The 24,043-nt window shown below is 38.3% G+C and overlaps 1 protein-coding gene across 5 annotated transcripts in view; it reads left to right on the top strand.

The window, feature by feature from the left end:
• Positions 1 to 24,043, top strand: part of CACNA2D1 (calcium voltage-gated channel auxiliary subunit alpha2delta 1) — a 439,617-nt gene that overhangs the window by 225,666 nt on the left and 189,908 nt on the right. For all 5 annotated transcript variants that reach the window (XM_075427738.1, XM_075427739.1, XM_075427736.1 and 2 more), the window contains exon 5: positions 13,153 to 13,197. In XM_075427738.1, coding sequence (XP_075283853.1) covers positions 13,153 to 13,197 — 45 coding nt within the window. The remainder of the gene's footprint in view (positions 1 to 13,152; positions 13,198 to 24,043) is intronic.

The raw sequence follows: 24,043 nt of genomic DNA, 5'->3' as shown, positions 1-24,043 counted from the left end.
CAAAGCCATCTGGAAAGAAGACATGGCCTGACATGTTTTGAGCTTCATTACCTTTTGGAAAGGAACTCTTCACGTTTAGGAGGAAATGGAGAGATTTGGTTGTTTTTGCTAATTTTCATGCAAATTATAGAAGACAAGTTATAACAATTGCTATTTTGTATGTTAGAACTCTGTGGGTTTGTTGTGGACACACTTTAAGTGATTGAATAAACCTAATGAAGACTTGATACAGACAAAGAAAAGCTTTCAAAAAATCTATTTCAGATCATTAACCAGCCAGCTAGATAAGGTGTGATCCAAAGTTTGCATCAGACTTTCATAATTCATACATGACAATTTATTTTTCCTGTGTTGCACAGTACTGTAATACGAAGAAAAATGTAGTGTGTTTAATTTCACTGCAGAAATACAAGTTGTAATCTCTTTGTGTTTTAGTTTTTACATATGACAAATCAGGAAAGAAAGATATTTATAAAACCCTCTGCTGCTGCAGTTGAAGGCAAACAATGCAAAATGTAGGCTTTTTTCTGTTTTTTAAGCACATTAATTTTGTCTGTCTATTTTTGCTTCAAATTTAGTTACAGTGACTGTGTGGCATTATTTCCCTGTGATGAGAGAAATAGAGCAGTAAATTAAGTAGAGGAGGAAATTTCTTTTTCTGTGGAACTGTTTCAACCATTGGATGCATTCTCAAAACATATGTATGTGTGTAAATGCAACCTGCAGTGCAAGCTTCGTGACATTGCTTGTGAATAAGTTTGTTAGACTTATGTTGGATATATTTAGATTATTTTCACTGTACAAGTGTGGAACTGGAAGGGAGAATAACTTTTTTTGTAGACTAATAATGTCCATTTTGTTGCCAGAAGCAAAGAAAATAACTGATAATATACTCTGCATTTTATATAGTCAATCATAATTACTTAAAAAGAAAAGTTATAATTCAGTCACTTATGGCTATCAGTTATTTAATACATTACAAGCCAGGAGGATTAGGATAGTATAAATTTACTTGTGTAATAGTGGCAGTCCTAGCTTGTGGAGTTCACTTTTGTGTAGGCTGTTCTTTACACATTGTATCTTACCTGGCCATCATCAGATGAAAATGCAAGCAGTAAGCAAATCAAGGTTTCTCCACTGAGAGTCCTCGTCTGCTGTCATGATCTATGAGAATTTTTCATTAGTTGGTAATCTGCTCAGCACCAATCGTTTTATCAGCTTCTGACTGACCCCAAGTTGGGTAAATGAATATGGATTTGCATGCAAAAAGTGATAGAAATATCATTTTAAAAATAGGCACAAGCATTTATTGTCAGGTTGTAGGTTCTGGAGTTCGAGGTGATGAAGGTCCAGAGAGATGTCCTAGGGACTGCTGATCTCAGTGCACAGCTGGGTTTGGAGAAGCCTTGGAGTCTACCTGATGGCTTCAGTCACCATTACGGATCACCGAGACACTAAACTCTGGCATTTTTACTCCACAGCAGTATTAGTTTGATTCCTTTTAGATATTTTGTAAACACTGATTTCAGTATTCCTAAATATGATCTTATTTGTTGACTATAATGAATAGAACACAGTAGCAATGCAACAAATGTGAATTGGTTTTCTTTGTTACGTTGTGTTACAGGTTTGCCCTTTACTTGGTTAAAAAAAAATTTCCTCAAAGTTTTTGCAGTTTTGTTGGAGTCGGAGAAATAGCATATTTTCTATATTCAGTTATGATAGTGCAAGAGATATAACCTAGTTTATGACATCCTCACACCTATAGAAGTTTGAATTCAGAATGTTAGTTTCCTGTGAATCTGATTTAAACCCATGTCCAAATTGTTTAACTGGGCTCCCGTACTATACTGGTCCCAGCATTTGCAATCCTGATAATATGCAATCAGTTTAGACAATTTTTTCTTTATTATTATTTATTTTATTTTTCTGTTCTTTCATCAACTAAAGAAGATAATGCTGAATAAATTAAAATAAACACACTTTGCTGCTTTAATTAAACAGATCAGATAGTGTGATATAGAGGTTAATTAGCTGCTAACAAATTAATTTTGTTTTCTCACCTGGATATCTGCTTTGCAATTGATTGCATTTTGCCTTACAAAAAGCCATTTGCAGTCGTTTAGACTGTGAGGAAGTTACCGTGATGAGAAGATGAACAGTTTCCTGAACCTTATGGAAGACTATATTGACCGAAATGATAAATGACTTAAAAGATTGTTGTCTCTATCTTGCTTTTGACATAGAGGACTGGAGGAAGAATATAGAAGATGGTTGTTTGTATCTCTTTGTATGTGTAGCCAGTTCTTTTAAACTCATTAATTCCAGAAGAGTCTCCTTTTCATTTTCTTTCCTGTGCATTTGTGACACATGCAAGCGCATAAAATCTTAGATTTTTTTGTCATTCTTTGTGGAGATGGTAAGAATGCTGAGGGAGGTTTGGCTGGTAGGAGAGGGAGAGAACTTTTTGAACTGTTACTTTTTGTTATCCACCTACTAGGGTAGGCCAGAAGCATATTATAAATCTTTCTTCTGCTTGCATGGGAGTGGATATTGATTTTTGGTGTTTACATCCATTGGGATTATGAGTTTCTATGCACAACATGAAGCTTATGTCCATATGGGCTTGAGTTGGTGTAGTTGACTTCAATGAGTTTTGGCTCAGACTGAAATGAAATGTTTTGAAAAAGTCTGTGGGACATAATATGGGCTGAAGAGAGTTGTGTGCAAAGCTGATGGTATTTGCTGTGCTGCCTCTGTATCATAGTCTTCTTCCAAAAAAACCATCCACAATGTTTAAAATTGTAAAACAGTAATTTTAAAAATTTGGTAAAGGAGATAAAAGCCATTTAAACGCTGTTTTCAAGTGGCTGCAGGACTAGACAATCAAGTAATCAACTCTTAAAATAATTGGGATCATCAGGAGCTGCTTACCCTGCCCCACTGGTTACTGTTGCTCTGGTGGTTTGCATCAGGGATCCTACCACTGGTTTTCTGAATCCTCAGCTTACAGAGATTCGGAGCTGAAGCTGTGTTAATGCCTACAGCCTTATTTTTGTCATATAGAGCTGTTTTACTGAATATTCCCTGTCAAAGGTGGAAATAACTGCCTGTCCTAAGGGGTCTTCTCTGTAGTTGTACCTTAGATGTGGAGCTCCTGGCTGGTAGTTTAGCTGCTGGGTACACAGGATGGAAGTAAGTAAATAATGCATCGTTATTTCGAAAATCAATTACTGCTTTTTACTTGAGAGAAATTCAAAGTCCAAACACACAAGTAGATTGCAGACTGCCAGAAAATCTGCAGTCTTTCCCAATACAAAGCCTGTTTCTCTCTTTCTCTTCGCCCATTAAAGTCTACAGGGTAAATTCATATTTCAGAAATGACGGATTTCTCCATCTACTCAATACAGGCAAATTTCCTCACTTTGATCAGCTGAAAATAAATAAATAAATAAAATCTAATAGCTTGGAAGCTGAAGTCCTGCTGCCAATGGATGCCCTGATCCTCCTTTCCAAGTTATTGTAGACTTGTGGTGCTTACCTTAGTCAGCTTACCTCTTCTCTGAAAAAATGAACAGAACTACTCTTTATCAAAATGTTTAATTTATTGTCTAAGACATTTAGGTTTAGTTCAAATACAGTTCTGTTCTGTAGCCTGTTACTGTCAGTGTCTGTTGCATCGGGGTTTCAGTTCTATGTGAAAGTGAGCAGGAGCAGAAGGTAGAAGGTTTCATAGCTAACTGGGGATGGATAGCTTGATAGTCTTAGGTACAGAGAACCTTGTATTAACATGTCCAGTATTTATTAGAGAGAGAAATGTACTCTGTAACAATTTTGGTTTTAAGAACAAAGAAAATATTCTCTTTAAATTACTCTTGTTCGGCTTGAAGGCACTGCCAGTACCTACCAGCTGGAGAACCGATTTTTCCATTTTGTAGGTACATACAAGCTCCCATTTACCAAATGTTGTACCAATATGAAGGTGACTGATGAATACAAGAAGAAAAAATCTTCCATCACAGGTGTGTTGCAGCAGAGTTTTGAAAGGCTACAGGTGCAAAATGATGTGCTTTTGGCGTCTGTCCCCATACACAGTCACTGCGACGGGCTGAATTGTAGCTGTAGGTGTCGTACGTGGTTAATGTTTGCATATACTCTTGCATAGTCACACTTGTGGTTTTACTGTAGATGAAAATATAATCCTTGAAATTTTCAGTTTGACTAAAATGAGAGTCATTCTGTGATATAATCAGGTATACCAGAGAGTAATATCATTGTTTTTACATCATTAAATCTTCAGTCACTAGGTTTTCTTTCCTGCATGAAATATTTTGCCTTTGGTATTTCGCAATAAAAAAATACTTAATTGATTGTCGTATATGATTTGTTTTGTCCATCAGGTGCACTAAAAAACAAAAAAATCCCCAAACTTGAAAGCAATTCATAAAGATAAAACTATCCTTACCAGTAGGAAAATTAACAAAATTCCTGTGTCAAGTTACCAGTTATCTGCATGTCCAACAGAGATTGCTGTCTGATCACAGGCCATTGAGCTATAGGATGTCTTTAAGCAGAAATTACTCATGGATTATGTTGTATTATTTCAGAAGAACAGAAAATTCTGTAGATTCTGATTTAAGTGTGTGTTTGTGTGACATAAGTTTCTCATCAGCTTGGGGGCTGCGTTACATTTAACCTGACACACCCAACCATTGTTTGGCTTTTAATCCTACAGCCAAATTGTAGTTAGCATTTAAAGTGCATTCTTAATTTTTTCAGGAAGTTAAGTATCATCCTGACATCTTAAGCAGTCCAATGGCAGTTTCTTATAACAGTTGTTGTGGTGAAAATTAGCTGAAGACTGGGGAGTTTTGTTTGACGTGGGAAAGTTTTTCCTCTTCCTTACAGTTTCTATGATCAGTTCTAGAGATTTGAAGACAGGAGTATCCTTGCTAATATATTTTATGCTTCTTTTTGGGGCTGTGTATGCAACCTTAATACACATCTTCACTTCTTTCTAACTAAATGTATAATGTAGCATAATATGGACACTGGGGGATGAGGGGGGGGGAAGGCTACCTATTGTACCCTGTAATAAAATAGCAGAGTTTTCTCCTGAGCTTTGAACATGATATAAAAAACCACTTCTTATTCAGCTTTACAAATTATAATTTGCACAAGACAAATTAAATCAAGAGTGGTTAAAATCAGCATGTAATTGTATACTGTCACAGTGCAAAAAGGAACACAAGATTATGTGGCTCTGTGAAGCTCATGTGATGGAGTGAGCCAAGCGATGGTCGGGCTGTTCCCCAGGCACAGAGTTAGCCAAGACCTGCCCTGGCCACGGTGCCGCTGAGTCAGCAGAGCCCAGCCTGGGTTATGTGGGACGTGTGCTCAGGGCTGTCGCAGTTCTGGGCTCTGGGCAGGGGTTTGGCACTGCTGTGGGCTGGTCCCACCTTCATGCTTGGCTTTCCTGGCATGTCAGACAGCCACGTGGCAACGTTTCCCTTCAGTCTCTGATACCGGGTCAGGTGTCACAAGATGCCAGTCAAAGCAGTCTATGACATGATCATGTTTTTCTGGCATCTGAGATGATCTCTTGTCATTCACTGATGCACAGCTGGTACCAAGGCTCATTACACCACCCCTTGTTTGCACAGCCATCTCCGCCATAGCTCACCACGCCCAGCCATGTGCCCTTGACCATGGCTCGTTGGACTTGGCCCATGGTTAAGGCAAGGTCATGACACTCCTGTAAGTGGTAAGTATTCAGAAGCTGTAATAGCATAATATGTGATCTCCTATTTGTAAAGCATATTTACTGTTATAAGTATTTTCATATTATGCCTGCCTTAAGCCATCAAAAATACAATGATTTCATAGAATCATAGAATGGTAGAATGGTTTCGGTTAGAAGGGACCTTAAAGATCATCTGGTTCCAACCCCCCTGCATGAGCAGGGATGTCTTCCACCAGACCAAGTTGCTCAGAGCTCCATCCAGCCTGGCCTTGAACACTTCCAGGGACAGGGCATTTGGTAAAATAACTTACCTCTCAACCAGTGTATATAAGATATGCATTTAAATAGGTTTTGCATTTTTAAAATATGTGCTATCTTAATGTATTTCTTCACAAAAAATTCAGGTTTGATTTTTTTTAGTTTTATTTTCACTGTATTAGTTTCTGATTTTTAGCTGGACCATTCGAATTAAATGTATTTCACAAAATATGTCGTCAGTCAAAGTGAGGAAGCAAATGTTGGTTTTCTGTATGGTAAAAAAAAAAGAGGGGGGAAGACAAGGTGAGAGCAGAGCAAGTGTCCTTTCCATTTGCTAATTGTGACTTAATTGATCTCATATATTTTGCTATCATTGATTATTACATATTGAAAAGAATGACGTGTTCAATGATAGGAAGTACCTCAATTTACGGGGGTGAGCGGCTTTGTTTTATGGGTCCTAACTCTGTGAAGGTGCAAAATAGGGTCCAGACTTCTCAGAAATGTAAAGCCTGAGGGTTCTTCAAAGGCCCTTATAGAAAGAGGATGTTAAGGCACTTAAGGAATATTAACATTGGAAACTCAGGTACTTCCAGAGATTCAGATTCTTCCAAGTTTAGACTTCAATTAACTTTGTCATGATCTCGGTTTTTAACTCGGATGCCTAAACTCTGTCCACCATCAGCACTGCAATCTTTGGATCTAGCCTCAGATCAGAATCCCTCAGGATTGATGTCAAGGGCTTGAAAGTGCATTTTTTGTATAGTGTATTTTTATCTGGAATCTGTATCTTTACATTACTCTTATCTGATAAGCGATATGTTTATATGATGGTATTATGTATTAGTCCACTTGTCTAACATGCAGATGATTAATAAATTACTCTATTTATCACTCTGATGCATCTGTGAATGGACAAGTGACCATCTCATGAAACCTGTCTATAAATTCGAAGGTTTCCAGATTGGTAATTTCAGTGAAGGAATAACCTGTTAATGAATGCTAAGTAAGTTGATCTTTCTCACCTTTTAAAAGAAAGTCTATTCTAATACAAAGAGTATGCAGCACCTTTAATCCTCCTTTATGTTATGTCCTGTAATCTCCACCTTCATCTTTTCATTCCAATTATTAGTCTCAGTAGAATCTTGAGAAAAGCCCTTTACACAAATCTGATGAAAAAGGCTTATCATAAATTATAGTGCAGACCTGGAAGTTTTTAATTAATATACAAAATTTAATATTATGAGAAAGTAGCTTTTTAATCAAATTATGTTTTGGGGAGGAATGTCTAACCCAAGTGACTCATTTGCCCATATTATGGGTAATATGGGGAAATATTTCTAGATGAGGATGTTACTGAACTGTTCAATATTTGTCATTTTTTGGTTTAAAATAGTTTGATTTTTAAAAGATCTTGTTTCTAAGTCCTGTTTCAAGATCCTGTTTTAAATGCACTATCTATCTATCTAACCCATTTCTTACAGCTGATGTTCAGACACAGACAGTAATGGCAACTGTTTTACTATGTTGCCTGACTTTGTGTTCACTTTAAAGACAGGAGGTAAATCAGTATTTCTACTCACGGATAATGGAGGGGAAAAAAAAGTTATTAGCTTGTAATCTCCTTATTTTATCTGTGCCATTTCACTTATGTAAAATAACAAAAGTATGACAAAAGAGGTTGTAGTAGTTGGCTTTCTTTCCTTTTTTCCTTGTTTTCAGGCTTTTATTCCCGAAAGTAATTCTCTTTAGAAATAGGGGTCATTTTCTATTTGTGGTAGGCCATATTTAGCTTTCTTTCCTAAAGAGTCTAATTGTGCCTTAAACTGCCTGTCAGACTATATAAGGGATTAAACTAAAACCACGTGGATTATTTGTCATGGTATTTATTAGTTTGGGTTTAAATCTTAATTACCCTAAAGGTATTAGAGTGAACTTCTTTTCATGTACATCTTTATCCAAGGAGATACAAGAAAAAGTTTTTTAAAACTAAAGTAGATGGCTTTTACCAACACTTAATGAAATACTTTTTTAGCATTTATAGGCATTTACACTAATTTCATACGGTGTGTCTATGAAAGATGAAATAAACCAGTATTATAATTATTATTATTGCTGCATGCTGAGCAACAGAACTCACAGTTATTTCACCAGCGTTCTGTGTCTTTTCAAAGTGTGGGGGACTAGTATGATTTTAAAATGTTCTCTAATTTTCTATCTGCATTTTAAAGAATGTATTTTTGAGCTGAACAGTCAAAACAGACATATATTTGTAATATGACTTGCTTTTCCTTGTTTTCTGATTTCTTAGTCTACCACATTACCTGCAGAACAAAAGAATCCTTGTAGGTATCACTACTAGCAGGTCAACTGTAATATAAAGGAGCTTTTGTACATTGCCCCTTTTTGGTTGCTTCAGCAAATTTTGTATGAAATACTTAGAAGTTATGGGAAGTGTGCCGTTTTAAAACAAAATTCAAATAATCATATATGGCCTTAATTTCAGATTTTAAAACATGCACTAATTATTATGCAGTAATATATATTTGCAGTATAATCTACTACACTGATTTTAGGCTGGCCTCCAGTGGTTCCCTGAAGAAAATGTTTGAAATATGGAGACCTTTAACAAAAACTCTTCCATTTTCTTTTCTGAGAGAGTTCATTATCTTCCAACATCTCTGTAGCAAATAAAGTCATGGAACACCGTATTGTTTTTTTTGCTTTCACTTTTTATCTACAATTGTTTCACAACTGCTACTTTTAGGAAAAAAGGGTGATAATGATGTCTGTCTAAATTAACACATTGCATAAATTTCTCTACTATATGAAAAGCTGTAGAAAATTGATTTCTCCCCCCCCCCTATTTTTTTAGTTTAGGTAGTCCATTATGGTGTCTCACAAAGTTCTAGAATTGATTTTAGGCCTGCAGTCTCCCCTGCATGCCTGACCCCATTTTGGGCTACATCACAGGGTCAAAGTTAGGCAGATTCTCTAGTAAGCCTCTCCTACAGACCTGAGGGCATAAAGAATCTTAATCACAGCTTCTGTGAAAGCATCGCTTCTGAATAGCTAGTGTTAGATGTTTGTTGATAATCTTAAAATTTCTGGACTTTTTTTTTCCATGATAGAAATGCAAACATCTCTTGTAGAAAATCAGATACTTCAAAAATCACACACACTATGCTTCCACTGAAAAGGAAGATTGACCAGTTGATGGGGTCCATATTTCATGGACAATCCTTGGTATTCTAGCGTAGGATTTACAGAGCAGGTTTTCCTACAGAAGTCATTAAGTGGCAGTGACGGGAAGGAGCTTTCATCTTTGGCCCTTGGTATAGTAAAGGAGGATGTATAGCTTTTATCAACCAAATGACTTGGATATATTATCAGGATTTACTACACTTAATTATCTGTAGAGTCAGCTGTGTCGCGTTGCAATATAATCCCTTTGTGTTGTCCTTGAAAGAATTTGATTGAAGAAAGTATTCTTTACTGTCATGAAAGAAAAGACAACTTTCTTTGTTGTCTTTTCAACAAAGACAAGCCAACTTCAGCTCTGTTCACGTAAGCCTGAGCTGAGATTAGGCATTTAACTAGTCGAATCAATAGACTGTGTCTGTAAACATGCTCCACAGAGAATCAAAATGGGGGTGTAAGCTAGTGTTGGTCTGAATCCAAATTTCCTGCACAGATATTCTGAAAGATTATCTTTGCCCATGCTTCTCTTCTATTCGATGAATCTGTGTGTTTCTTCAAATTTCTAGACATAGAGATCATAGTCATCTGCAACTTTGGCTCCTGTGTGGTGAAATTTAGGAATTCATTAATACTACCCAAAATGTAGTGTTTCCCATTGGAATTATTTTATACCCAAAGCTGAGAAACAAAGTACTGCTGAAATGAAAAGCAATAGAAAGACAGTGGAACAATCTAACTTTGGCAGGTAGTAGTGATATCAATGAAGGTGTGGAAGAAAAAAGATTGTTAGAATAAAATAGAAGAAAATACTGAGAGTCACAAATAAAACATTTATGTCTTGGTCCTTAATCTAATTTTTATATGCCTTGCATGTCCTTGTCAGATAATGAAACTGTTTGCTTTGAAAGTGGAATTAATAATGGGGAAAACTACCCTCTGCTTTTCCAAGAGTATAAGTTTTGTGAACTTGTATACTGATACTATGCTAACGTTTCGAATTTATGTGTGTGGTCTTCTAAAGTAATTTTTCCATAAATTCAGCTTCAGGTTTGTCTTACTAAGTCCCTTCATTCACGAACAGAGGCAACTGGGTATTTACCCCTCTCTCTCATAGTATTACTGAATAACAAACAGAAATAAATATTTGGGGTACTTACATTGTATCTTGGGCTTACTAAACAATTGTGCAGTATTAACTGGTGGCAGAAATGTGTAACAGTGGGAATATTCAAATTCTTTGTGTCAAGAAGTTAATAAATCACTAAACTACTCGCTTGAGAACCAGCAACAAAGCAATTTGTTCTTGTCAGCTAGAAGTGGTTAAATTACGAAAAATTGTCCTCTAAAGATATAACTGATCCGTGAATCTAATTTGTGAACTGTACAGCATTCAGTGTGTTGTAGCACTGTATCTCATATCTTCTATAGTAAGAGTGGTGAGATATGACCAATATCAGTGTTAGTTTATGCATTATATAGGTAATATCTCCAGGCAGGGTAATGAACTGCAAGATATGAATAGCCTAAGAAAGTATCTAATTAATTTGGGGTGGTGGTGGGGGTTACTTTAATTAAGTTCTAAATGTATCGTGTTTCTGAAACAGAATTCTTTAATAGGTGATTTAAAAAATGCTCTTTAGTCCAGTAGAAGTAGATAGCAATGCTATGCCAGCTTCGATCATTTTAAACAAATATGTAAAAAGATAAAACAGGAAAATGCAATTGTGGCAATAAAGAATCATTTTGTTTAAGCAGATAAACAGAATGTGTGCGTAGAGGACAGGGTTAAACCTCCTATGCATTAAATGATTGTATGACAAGGTATACTGTTAGGGTAAACTTGAGCAGTGGGAAGGGGGTAGGGAAATAAACTGATATCTTGATGAGAGTCAATACAAGAGAAGGCCTGATAGAATTGTGTTTTATGCAAATGTTCCTTTTCAAAATGAAACCACTAAATGAAAAAAATATATACATAATATCCAGATAGGTATCCCTCTGTTGCTTTTCCTTGTCTCATTTTTCCAGAATAGATCTTCCAGGGAAGAAATTGCAGGGGAACTGCTCTAACACAACACAACAGAACGTAACGTAATGTAATGTAATGTGACGTGACGTTAACGTAAGGAGGTGTGGTGAGAGGAGAGTTCTTTTTCCACTGTCTTCTGAAGTGAAACAACATTTTTTTTTTTTTTTTAAATTAAGCAGATCACTTTGTGAAGAAAACACTCGTGCTAACATTTCCAGCTAGTACCAGTCAGGGTTGGATCCTTTGCATTTTCACGTGTTGCCTGATAAAGAGTCAGATGGCTTTTTGAGCAGGTCAATTTGCTTACAGAACAGTTATTGTGCACACAGCCATGTATAAAGTAAAGGGGATCAGAAGAAAATAAAATCTTTTGCTTCTTCTAACTTGAAGGCTTCCACACACTTCACATGCTCTGCTGTTTACAACAATCAAGTAACAAGTGAATGAACAGCTAGCTTTGGTCTTTAACGATGAAAGGGATGTCCTCCTGTGGCTGTAGCACCCTGAGGTCTGGCTGAGTTACCCAGACACTGACACAAGCCCTGCGGACCTGCGGGTGGAACAGTGTCTGGATGGAAAAATGTATTCTGCAGGAAAAGGAAAGAGGATGAGTTCATGTTAATAGCATTTACTGCAAAATGACACTTAGCTCATCTGTAACATATTTCTTGTTTGGATCTCAGAAAGGTCACAAAGGAGAATGAACACTGTCATTATATATGAGGTGAGGAAAACGATGGCGAATAAAGATGAACTGCATTACCTTGTAGCACATATCGTGGTACTTTTTTAATGCAAGTAATAATTGTCGCTGGCTTCACCACCCACTTGAAAATTGATTACTGAAATAATTCTTTCCTGTTGGTATTTATAAAGGAAAAAAAACATTTCTGTGGTCAACTTTTTATTTAGACACATAAATCCAAAGGTATTACCACAAACAGAACTGAAAATATGAATTAAGGCTGGTTTTCGAGGTTAGCAGCAATCACATGTTTTAAACAAGCTGCTGGATGTGAAGAAATGTAATTACTTCTCCTTTATTTATTCAAAATCTGTAATAGGACTTAAAAAAATGCTATGTACATATACGTGTTTCTTTCATACAGAAATGCGTGTAACAATTGCTTACTTTCATTCAAAAAAGCATAGGGCACATTACAGCAATTCCATTTAGTGGAAAGCTACTAGAGTGAGCCTAAACCTTTACGGCTTTTAGATGCTTCAGAGATATTTTGAGAAAACCGCATTCCATTGGAAAACCCCCAATTTTCAGACTGCTGTTGACATTACACTGAATGAAGCTGCTGACTGCTTTTGTAACGGAAAGTAGCAATCCTCTCCTTTATTGCCCGGCTTGGATTATGCGGTGCAGCCCCTCCGCAGAGCTGCCGGGATCCACCCTCTGCTTCAAAAGCCAGGCTCTCCTGTGGTGTACTTTCCCAGGTTTTATTTTCACCGTGGGAGGTGAATAAAACAATAAACGTGTGTGTGATAAATGCTTCACCCACTTAGCAATGCCCGTGCGTCGCTGTATCTGTTGCCTGCTGATGGCACGGTGCAGAAATCACCTAACTGCGCAGTGACGTCGTTGGACGTCTGTGGGAGAAACAGCGTGCGGAAGTCTTTGAGAGCTCTGCATTTTGTCCAACGTGGTCTCTACTTATCTAGCTGGCTTTTTGAGTGACTTTTAGGTAGCTTACCAGGGAAGAAGTGTTAAATGAGTGAAGTTACACATGAGCTTTACAGGAATCTTACATGCAACAGAGAGCAAACCAAATGCTGATTCTGTCACATTTCTCAAAGAATACATAAAGAAAGGCAGGTTTACATTAAAATGTATTTCAGTACAAATTATTGCTAGTGAACTTTATTCACTACTTTAAAACTAACAATAACTTTTCCTTTCTTTCTCTTACAGAATAATGATATAATCTATTATAATGCAAAAGATGATCAGAATGATGTAAGTAATATGCTTCTTTTTGTTTCATTGCCTGTAATCTCAGAAAATTAAGGGAATAAGAAGATTAATCAAACTCTAAGAGTAACATTTAAATATTTTGCAGAAGTAAGAAACCAGGAAACCTAGAAATGTCTTTAAAAGTTTCCTCAAGAGCCAGATATTATTTTATGTTCTATTTCTCAAGGTCTAGCTTCCTTCACACAGTCTGCTGAGTTACTGATCAGTCAAGGAACGTGTTGGGAGAAAAAAAAAAAAAAGGTCCTGACAGCTGTATCATTCACTTTTTGAAATGTAATAAAATTGTAATTATAAGACTAGAGAATTGAAATAATAAATGTAAATAATTTACTTTACTCTGAATGAATGATTTTCTGGCCCTGTTTTCCAAGCGCGTATTATCTTGTTCTGTATTCTTTGTAAGAAATCTTTTACGTGAGTGGAAAGCAGATGTGAAATGTTACTGAATAACTATTTTCATGCACTTTGTGATCACTCATATGCCTGTAATAAGCTGTGGGAAAATTGAAAATCCAGTCCCAAGTTTTAGAGAAAATATATGACATTTCAATTCCTGGTTTCACTGAAACTCTTATTTTAAGTGGTTTGAAGTTTCCTATCTTGCTTTAACTGTTAAAAATCTTCATGTCTTCTGGGGAAAAGACAAGTTATCCTCACCTTCACTTGAAATAATACAACTGCTTGTCTTCATTACAGATTTAATTTATAAAACCATAGAAAAATGCTGTAAATGCATTAATCAGAATTGCCAGCATGCTTCATTTGCACTATTTAATCAAGTATTCTTCAGAGGTTGATGGCATTGCTATTGTAATTGATGCTTCTGCTGTAAGGCAATTAAAGATGGTGCATAGATCATGTCAAGCAGAACTATTTGATATGCTTATATAGAGTTATGAGTACTGGAATTCAGATGCAACAAACAAGTCTACTGTCCTGAGTTTTAAAATGTGCACGCTTTAAGTAAAATTCATGAAAACTAACCTGAGGTTGAAAGATACTGATCTCTTCTGATTAAATTCCCTGGGATTGCAGGTGCTAATCACTTGTGGAAACAGGATTGCAAAGCTTAGACATTGGGTTTTGAATCTAAGCGTACCATATAGAGACGGTAGATTATGGTGTGAAGCAAAAGACCCTGCTGCATCTGTTGTGATTAAATAGTATTGGGAAAAGTCTTGAGGTGACTACTTCTGCAACATCAGTCCAACTTGGGCAGGCAAGGCAGGAAAGGAAATACTGTCCCAGAGTTTATTCTCATTTTCTTTGACTTTACTTAGATATTTCTCCCCCCCCAGAAAAAAAAAAAATCCCAAAACAAACCAAACCCAAAAATTTTATTCCACCAGGTGTCCTATTTGTATTTCTGTGTCAGTATTATTTCTTTTAACATCTTTTTGAACTCTTGGAATGAAGTTTATAATAACCTTGATTGTAGAGTAAAGAATAGTTCCTTGCGAGTCAGGGCAGTCTGTCTGGAAGCCAGTCCCACTGTAACACAGCATCAGAAGCACAGGGTGCAATGCCGAAACCCACCACCAGCCTCAGGTAGTATGCTGAAATTTTTTCAATCACAATAAAAAATATTAACTCCTAGGAATTTCAGCTGAGTGCGCTGAAATGTTTTGCAGATCTGTACTATGTGGGCATTGTAAAATATAAAAATATAGCATTGAGGCTGTGGTTCTGTTTGAGTTCCCAGGATGTTTATAGGACTATATGTGTTGAAATAAGTGTTTTTCTTTCCTTCATAACAGTCCTCAAATCAAAAAGTTAAAGAGGGAAAAGGAAAAAAAAGAGTTTTTTTTGTTTTGTTTTGCTTTTAATCTCTTTATTTAATTCTAAGTTTAGAAATCAATGTGAGGGGAGAAGGTACCAAGCAAACACAGTATTTACAAGCTGGGGTTGTTTGACAGCGTGTGCTTTCTGTCCGTTATTGAGGCTTTTTTGGTTAGCTGATCAGAACAAGTGTTTTGATTTAAGAATTCTGTATGAGTTGTAATTACAGCATGAAAAGAAAGGTCAGACTCGGATATCTCAGTCACAGATACCTTGTGACTGAGGCAATCCCTTTAGCGCATCTGCTGAAGGGCTGGATGTGTTCATCCTGGAGAAACAGACTCAAATTCTGTTTCTTCGCATCCAAAGAAGAGCAACGAAGCTCGTGAAGGGTCTGGGGCACAAGTCCTGTGAAGAGCAGCTGGGGGAACTGGGGTTGTTTAGTCTGGAGAAGGCTGAGGGGAGACCTTATCTCTGTCTACAACTACCTGGAAGGAGGCTGTAGTGAGGCAGATGTTGGTCTCTTCTCCCAACTAACTACCAATAGGACGAGAGGCAATGGCCTCAAGTTGCGTCAGGGGAGGTTTAGATTTGATATTCACAGAATCACAGAATGTTAGGGGTTGGAAGGGACCTCTGTGGGTCGTCTAGTCCAACCCTCCTGCCGAAGCAGGGTCACCTACAGCAGCCTGCACAGGACCATGTCCAGGCGGGTCTTGAATATCTCCAGAGAAGGAGACTCCACAACCTCCCTGGGCAGCCTGTTCCAGTGCTCCGTCACCCTCAGAGGGAAGAAGTTCTTCCTCATTTTCAGACGGAACTTCCTGTGCTACATTTTGTGCCCATTGCCCCTTGTCCTGTCGCTAGGCACTACTGAAAAGAGCTTGGCCACATCCTCCTGACACCCACCCTTCAGATATTTGTAGGCATTTATAAGGTCCCCTCGCAGCCTTCTCTTCTTCAGGCTGAACAAGCCCAGCTCCCTCAACCTCTCCTCGTAGGGCAGATGTTCCAGTCCCCTCACCATCCTCGTAGCCCTCCGCTGGACTCTCTCCAGTAGCTTTTCATCTTTCTTGAACTGGGGAGCCCAGAACTGAATAGAGAACTCCAGATGGGGCCTCACTACGGCAGTGTAGAGGGGAAGGAGAACTTCCCTCGACCTACTGGCCACACTCTTCCTAATGCATCCCAGGATGCCATTGGCTTTCTTGGCAGCCAGAGCACACTGCTGGCTCATGGTCAACCTGTCGTCCACCAGAACTCCCAGGTCCCTCTCTGCAGAGCTGCTCTCCAGCAGGTCCACCCCAAGCCTGTACTGATGCATGAGGTTGTTCCTCCCCAGGTGCAGGACCCTGCATTTGCCTTTGTTGAACCTCATCAGGTTCCTCTCTGCCCAACTTTCCAGCCTGTCCAGGTCACGCTGAATGGCAGCACAGCCTGCTGGTGTATCTACCACACCTCCCAGTTTGGTGTCATCAGCAAACTTGCTGAAGGTACATTCTAACTGTCATCCAGGTCGTTGATGGAGAAGTTGAACAAGACTGGGCCCAGTACTGACCCCTGGGGGACACCACTAGTTACTAGGCCTCCAACTAGACTCAGCGCCGCTGACGACAACCCTCTGAGCTCTGCCATTCAGCCAGTTCTCGATCCACCTCACCGACCATTCATCCAGCCCACACTTCCTGAGCTTCCCTAGGAGGATGTTGTGGGAGACAGTCTCAAAAGCCTTGCTGAATTCTAGGTAGACAACATCCACGGCTCTCCCCTCATCTACCCAGCCAGTCATGCCATCGTAGAAAGCTATCAGATTGGTCCGGCATGATTTCCCCTTGGTGAATCCATGCTGACTACTCCCGATAACCTTCTTTTCCTCCACTTGCTTGATGATGGCCTCCAGGATAAGCTGCTCCATCACTTTTCCCCGGATGGAGGTGAGGCTGACCGGCCTGTAGTTCCCTGGGTCCTCCTTCTTGCCCTTTTTGAAGACTGGAGTGACATTGGCCTTTCTCCAGTCCTCGGGCACCTCTCCTGTCCTCCAGGACCTCTCAAAGATGATGGAGAGTGGCTCAGCAATGACATCTGCCAGGTCCCTCAGCACTCGTGGGTGCATTCCATCGGGCCCATGGATTTGTGGGCATCCAGATCGCTTAAGCGATCCCTCACACAGTCCTCCTCGACCAAGGGAAAGTCATCCTCTCTGTAGGCTTCTTCTCTTACCTCCGGGGCCTGGGATTCCTGAGGGCCTGCCTTGGCACTGAAGACTGAAGCAAAGAAGGCATTCAGTAGCTCTGCCTTCTCCGCATCCCCCGTCACCAGGACACCCGCCTCATTCAGCAGCGGCCCCACATTGTCCCTAGCCTTCCTTTTGCTGCTGATGTAGTTGAAGAAGCTCTTCTTGTTGTTTTTGACATCCCTTGCCAGCTTCAATTCCAGGTGGGCTTTGGCCTTCCTCGTTGCATCCCTGCACGCTCTGACCACATTCCTGTATTCTTCCCAAGTGGCCTGCCCTTCTTTCCACATTCCATGGACCCTTCTCTTCCACCTGATCTCTGCTAGAAGCTCCTTGTTCTTTGGGACAACTTTCTTCATCGAAAAGTTTGTCAAGCATTGGAACAGGCTGCCCACAGCAGTTGTGGAATCACCATCCCTGAAGGTATTTATAAGACATGTAGACGTGATGCTGTGGGACATGGTTTAGAGGTGGACTTGGCAGCGTTAGGTTTATGGTTGGACTCGATGATCTTAGGGGTCTTTTCCAACCTAATTGGTTCTGTAATTCTTGCTATTTAGGGAAGGTGAATATTTCATAATGAAGGTAAACGTTATCCTCCTTCAGCTGTAATGTCAATATTAATACTTAATAAACAAAATAAGTCCTATTTATGATATAGAAAAAGAACATGTATTTTATACATGCAGATTTCGATCCTTTTAAAAGGCCCAATATTTCAGGAACCACTGAAATGAATGTTCTAAAAAAGTCTCTTCCATATGTCTGGAGTTTTTCACTATTAAAATTTTTATGCAAGTATTTTTTAAAAAATTAAAATGTGGGAATTCTTTTCCTTCATCACTAAAGTTGAGGCTGATTAGATAAATGCAGATTAGGAATCCAAGAAAATTTTGTGTTCTTATTGCTTGGAATTTCAAGTTGTGGCTATGCTTAGCGATGATTTGCATCTCTTTAGGGTGGTAAGAATCAGTTAAATACTTTTTGGTAAAACACTTTGGAAGTGTGAATGTAGATGTATTTGTACCTGTGCTACTATTGTGATTAGTAATTTAACTTAAAAGCAGAAGCAATAAGGATGAAATTGTCAGTGATCTGATACTGAATTGTTGTTGAGAAATTCTGCATCCAAGTCTAAAATACATATGCAAGCATCAGAGATTCTCCTGCCCTGCTACTGCATGAATAACTGATGGAGTTCTGCTTCCAGGGCCTTTGTCAGCGTTTGTCGAATGGATGAGACAACTTAGGTGGCATCTGCTTTTAGGGAGAGAGATTTTAATGGAAGCATCTCTGAAGCGTGGGCTGGTAAAACTGCTTTTGCCATCCCTTCTTTGCTTTCTCTATCATATTCGTACTTTTTGCTCTTCCATGCTGTAAGCATTCATTTAATCACAGGACATGGTATTACATTTTTCTTTTAGTGCAAATATGAATAATTAGTAGCAGTAATTTATTTCTTAAAATTTGATAATAAAGCTAGTCACTGTGGATATATCAAGAGAACAGTTCAGTTTATTCTGCGACAGGTGTCTGAGGTCGGCTGAATCCCTTCTAGGTGAGTGTTTCTCTCTGTTGACCAAGTTCCCAGACGGACCCTTTTAGATCTTAACTTTTAGATGCTGAAGAATTAGAAGAAATTAATCTCACACATCCTGCCTGCCAGTCTTTATTTGTCTCCAATCATCCTTTTAAAATTATAGGTTTTTCAGAAGAATAATTCTCTAACTTAAATTCTGTGTATTTTTTTTGGTGCATGTTAATATGCTGCGGTATGGTTTGCTTTCCTTCTTCCTGTATATACGTATATGTACCGCATTTGGGAGATCCTTCTCTCTCATTTTTCATCTGCTGTCTCGGTGGGCCTTTTTGAATCTAATGACTCTGTTTGCTTGGACTTCAAAAAAAAAAGGCATGAGAAGACCAATCATTAAAGACTGGATTTCTCAGTCTCTCGGATAAAACAATCAATTTGTAACCCCTTAGTCCATCAATCAGTAATATACCTTTTGTGCTCTCTATCTTACAACAGCAATTAGATTCTACTTGCTTTTTTCCCCCACAGCTCTGTAATGTGTGAGCACTTCATGATAATTAATGAGTTTTATCCTCACAACAAGGTAGGAGGCATTATATTCCCATTTTTCATATCTCATCAGAAGATAATGGCCAAACCTGTAATTTAATACAAGTCTCTCTGGTTTTCATTCACTGTCCTATTCCCTAGAACCCTTTCAGGTTGATATATTGCAGTCTGTGTCGTGCACTTTAATTTGCAGGTGTCAGCTGCTTGTCTCGTATAACTCTTGGACAAATGCTGCAGAGCTTTTACTGGACAACTGAGCGGTACCACATTAAGATGCCCTTTCCCATAACTTTTGATATTGTTTTTCCTGGTTTCTCCCCTTGTCCTTTGTACTCCACCCTATTTATAGTCATCTTTGCTTCACTGTTCAGTTCTTTCCTCTTCTTTGTACTGGTCTCCATTTTATTTCTAGTGATTTCACATCTTCTTTATAGATCCTTTCTAAATCTAATTTTTCTGTTTTCATACGTTCAGGTAATCCAATTCTCTACTGTGCACTGAATTGCTCGATTGCTTAATTTTCCTTCTTCCTTGATTCCTTCCTTAATATTTCTCTCATCTCCTCTTTGCATCTTACTCCTTTTCATACTGCCTTTTCTTAATGTAGTTTCTTCTCCTGGTTTTATAAACTCCTTTCTGCACAAGCTACAACAGCCTAAGGAAAGGAAGATAGAAATGTTTCAGTGATTTAACTGCAAGGACTAACTATTACAAATAAAAAAACAAATGTTTCTTTAGCACAGAGCTAACCACACGGCATTGGAAGTTTGCAGCTGCTCTGCAGGTCTTACTCGTTAGGCCTTAATTGGGAGTAGCCAAGTGCATCTGCTGGTGAGAGCTGTGTCCCTAGTTAGCACAAGTGATTTATTAGAGATTTCCTTCATGTAGTCCCATGCTGGACTGCAGTCATGACTAACTGGGCAGTACGTGTGCGGTGATCGATCATGGATTAAGTGATAATAACTTTTTAAATTTTATTTTACTGAATTAACAGGAATTATGGGTCTCTCTGAGGAGTGAGTACCGGCATAAAATGTGATTTCACTCTGTGACAAGGGTCAGTGGGTGAGTTCTGCTCACCAGAGGCAATCTAGAGCATACCTATGGCTGTTTTAAATATGGAAACCAGGTTTTCATTAGTTAATAAAACTTGTAGGGAGAAATATTTAAAACTGGTAAGCTGTCTTTGCCACATGGTTTGGTTGTTTACTGTCATAAAACTAGGAAAGTATGATTAGGTGTGAATGTAAGCATAATTTCCAAAAATTCCTGGTGCTTTTCATATATAAGGGCATATAAGGTGGAATGAATCAGATGGAGAACATAGGAATTGATTGTAATAATCTTTTGCCTGCTCTTTTATAAGTGTGTTTTAGAACACCCTAATCGTCCTTGGGCTTGGGAAGTGTGGGTAATCTGTAACGTGTTCTCTTTCCATCCACCAAATCTGTCTCCTATTTTAAAATGAAGAGCTGAGAACATTTTCAAACAGGACACATCCTCTCACTTGTTCTAGAAAGCACACATCCTATGCCTTTTAGAAAGAAAATAAATTCCACCCCTCCATTTTTTTTTTTTAATGTGCTTTAATGACCAAAGTAAATATTAGGCAGAAGCAAGTAGAGAAGAGAATGGTTATCTAAGAGGCATGCTCCTTGTAGGTCTGCTTCTTCTCTAGAAGAGACACTGAAATTTAGAGGCATGCTGACAGGAGTACTGGAAATTCACTGTGTCTTTACTTACAGACTTAAACAGGTCTTTTCTTTTTTTCTTTTCTACTAACCTATGATATCAAAATATTGCAAAATTGGCTTTGATTTGCATTTACAATTACCTTAGTAGAAAGGAGTCTGATAATGAGTCATCCCAGGTTTTCTTGAAACCAAGTCTGAACCTACTCTAGATTTGATCAAAGAACTGCTGAATTTTCCCCCCTGCCAGCAGAACTCAGGAGTTTCTTGGCTTTTCTCATGATGTACATTGAAAAATGGCAGAATGATTTGATTTATTGAACACACATGTATAGCGTGTTATATATTTTGAAGGTGGGCAGCATAAAAGAAGGATTTTCTCTGCAAGCCCCTGTCCCAGGAGGTGCATGTTGGGTCAGGTAGAGCCCCTGAGGGGGAGATGGAACCTGAATGTGGTCAGCTGGGAGAAGGGTCTGGAGTCAGGGTGGATGAGGGGCTCCGGGAATCAAGTCTCAAAGATAACAGACACAAAGAAACTTCTCAAGAGACTGTAAGGGTGATACTAGGTTTCTGCAAGTCCGACAGCTGCCATTTGCTGAACTGAAAAGGGAAACTGATCGTAAAGACCTGCCCTGACAGTACAGAGAAAGCTGGGGTGGGGATTGCTTTACCTATTACACGTCATCCAGCAGACAGGAATTTCCTCTGGTTTTTGGAAGGTTTTTTTAACCTTTCTGATAATCCATACCTTTAGAAATCTCCCTTGTATCTGCACATATAAGAGGAGTTCTATCTCAGTGCTTTGACTGGCTCTGGATGCCTGCATACAAACGAAAAAATCAATATCCTACCATGTGGTTTTAGCTATAGCTGGATTTTAAAGCATCCTCTTTTTCCTGAGCTGAAGCTACTCATTTTTTCCATATTTCATAGAGAGTGAATGGGCACTTCCAGTGGGATATTGGTCCCAGATAATTTAGGATGAGCTGAAGTGCTAGGCTGTAGAAGCCCTGGTTTCCTGTTGCAATGGGGCAGCCTAGAGATAGCAGCCAGCTAACTTCCTTACCCAAAGCTGTGCGGTGCTCTTATTCCCTCTGCTTTCATTGTAGGACAGCTAATACAGCTTGACATTATAACATCACAGGTGACGGCATGAAATAGCTACAGTCACAATTATGATTTGTTGTGTTTCTTTTTATTTTCTGTTCATCCTTTACTTCTCTGATGCTGAAAAAAACTGTTACAATGAGCCAGAAAGGATTTGCCCCAGCTCTTCTCATTTATGATGAGTAAGTGCATGAAGTATTCTTCATACAGCTTGGAAAGTGGTAGTTAGATAATTTGACGATAACTGTGATTTGTACACCCCTGCACTCAGGACGGTGCCAACAAGTAGCCCTTGTACATATAGCAGGTCTCTTTAGGGATTATTTTTGTTGTTACTGTTCTTCATGCGTGTAAGTTTCAGCTATTCTTAGATTAATTTTCTTCTCATTCTGAACCTATTAGGGTTTTTTCAGCAGGACCAGGTATTTCAGATATGTGATATTTACGTATATTTATGTACCTAGCTTTCATGTTTTCTGTTTAATCTCACATCTCTTGATAGTATGTGGTAGAATTAGGCATGTGAAAAGTTCACTGGAAAACACCATTTAGCACTTGTTTCAGATGAATTTTTGTGCATTGTTGGAGAATCATGGTATTGAAATGGACTAATGGCTAGGTTTGTAAATAGATTGAATTATTAGTTGACTGATGTTTGATGGGGATGTTTTGAATTTGAACGCTCTGACAACTTAGATTGCATCTGTGCCAAAATTTTTCTGATTCTTGGCCGTATGACATGGATTTTGTTGGGGGGGTGGTGGTGGTGGTGTTTGTTGTTGTTTTTTTCCTTATCACTGGAACTGGTATTAACAACACAGACAAATACCCTATTCTAGCCTTTTTTTATCCAGATAAGGGAGACCTTTTGCCAGGGTAGTTTGCTCTTAGACTGACCTGAGCTATAAGAATGAAAGAACATTTGTGCTAATATAAATTATATCTTCCATTATGAAAGATTGTCAGAGTAGGACTGTTGATACACCTATCTAGTGAACAATTTTAATGTCTTAGAGAACTTTCATTAGAACAGGAATTTGTAATCAGTAATAAATGTCATATTTTTCAACTATATCTTAATTTTTGTTACAATATATCTTGAATATTAACCTATATTTTTTGGTACTGGCATGCAGTACTTGGCATTAATAATGAAGGCTATAATACATGTAAAACTTTATGGAACAAAGAGGGAAAAAATTGATAGATTCCCATGGATGTCCTAATTTATTTTTGTTTTCAGAAAATACTTCCTGGTTGTTGTACTTTTTGGTTCCAAGCCGCTGTCCTGTGCTTCTCAAATATACAACATATTCATAAATGTTACTCTTTTAAGTTATATTCTAGATATCCTAGAACATACTTGCTTTGGTACCTGCATTGAAAGGTAACCATTTGAATTAATATAATTGAAAATGAACTGCCTTAAAAAGATGGATCCATATTTTATCTTTTTATGTAACAAAGCAATTTTGCTTTCGGATGTTGTATCTCTCTCGCTGCAGGGTATAACCAAAATAATGTTTATGGTGAAAATATACAATTCTTGCTGTAGTGAAGACGTGGGAAAATCTTGTTAGAAGATATCACAAAGCGTCTTATCTTTAGTATATGGGGAGGAGCAGTAAGCAGGAAAACCATATTTTTTTACGTTCTTTGATTTACATCTGGTGTCCATCCTTTTTATACAAGAGGTCTTATTTCTAGTAATTTCATGATACCTTGGCTTCCAAGTCTTTTAGGAAAATGCATACTCCATTTTTTTTTGCTGTGTACTTTCATTTTTCTCATCTGGAATCCAAAGTTATCATTTCTAAGAGTGTGATTTGGATGCCATTCTTTGAAAAATGAGCACTGGAACTGATAGTGAGGGCATGATAGATATTGGCTGCTTTAGTACCAGGACTTTTTTGCATTTTTTGCTGAGGAGTG

The sequence above is a fragment of the Opisthocomus hoazin genome, chromosome 8, assembly GCF_030867145.1.
Source record: "Opisthocomus hoazin isolate bOpiHoa1 chromosome 8, bOpiHoa1.hap1, whole genome shotgun sequence".
In the NCBI taxonomy this organism is placed as follows: Eukaryota; Metazoa; Chordata; class Aves; order Opisthocomiformes; family Opisthocomidae; genus Opisthocomus; species Opisthocomus hoazin.
This window is presented reverse-complemented; position numbering and strand designations above follow the sequence as displayed.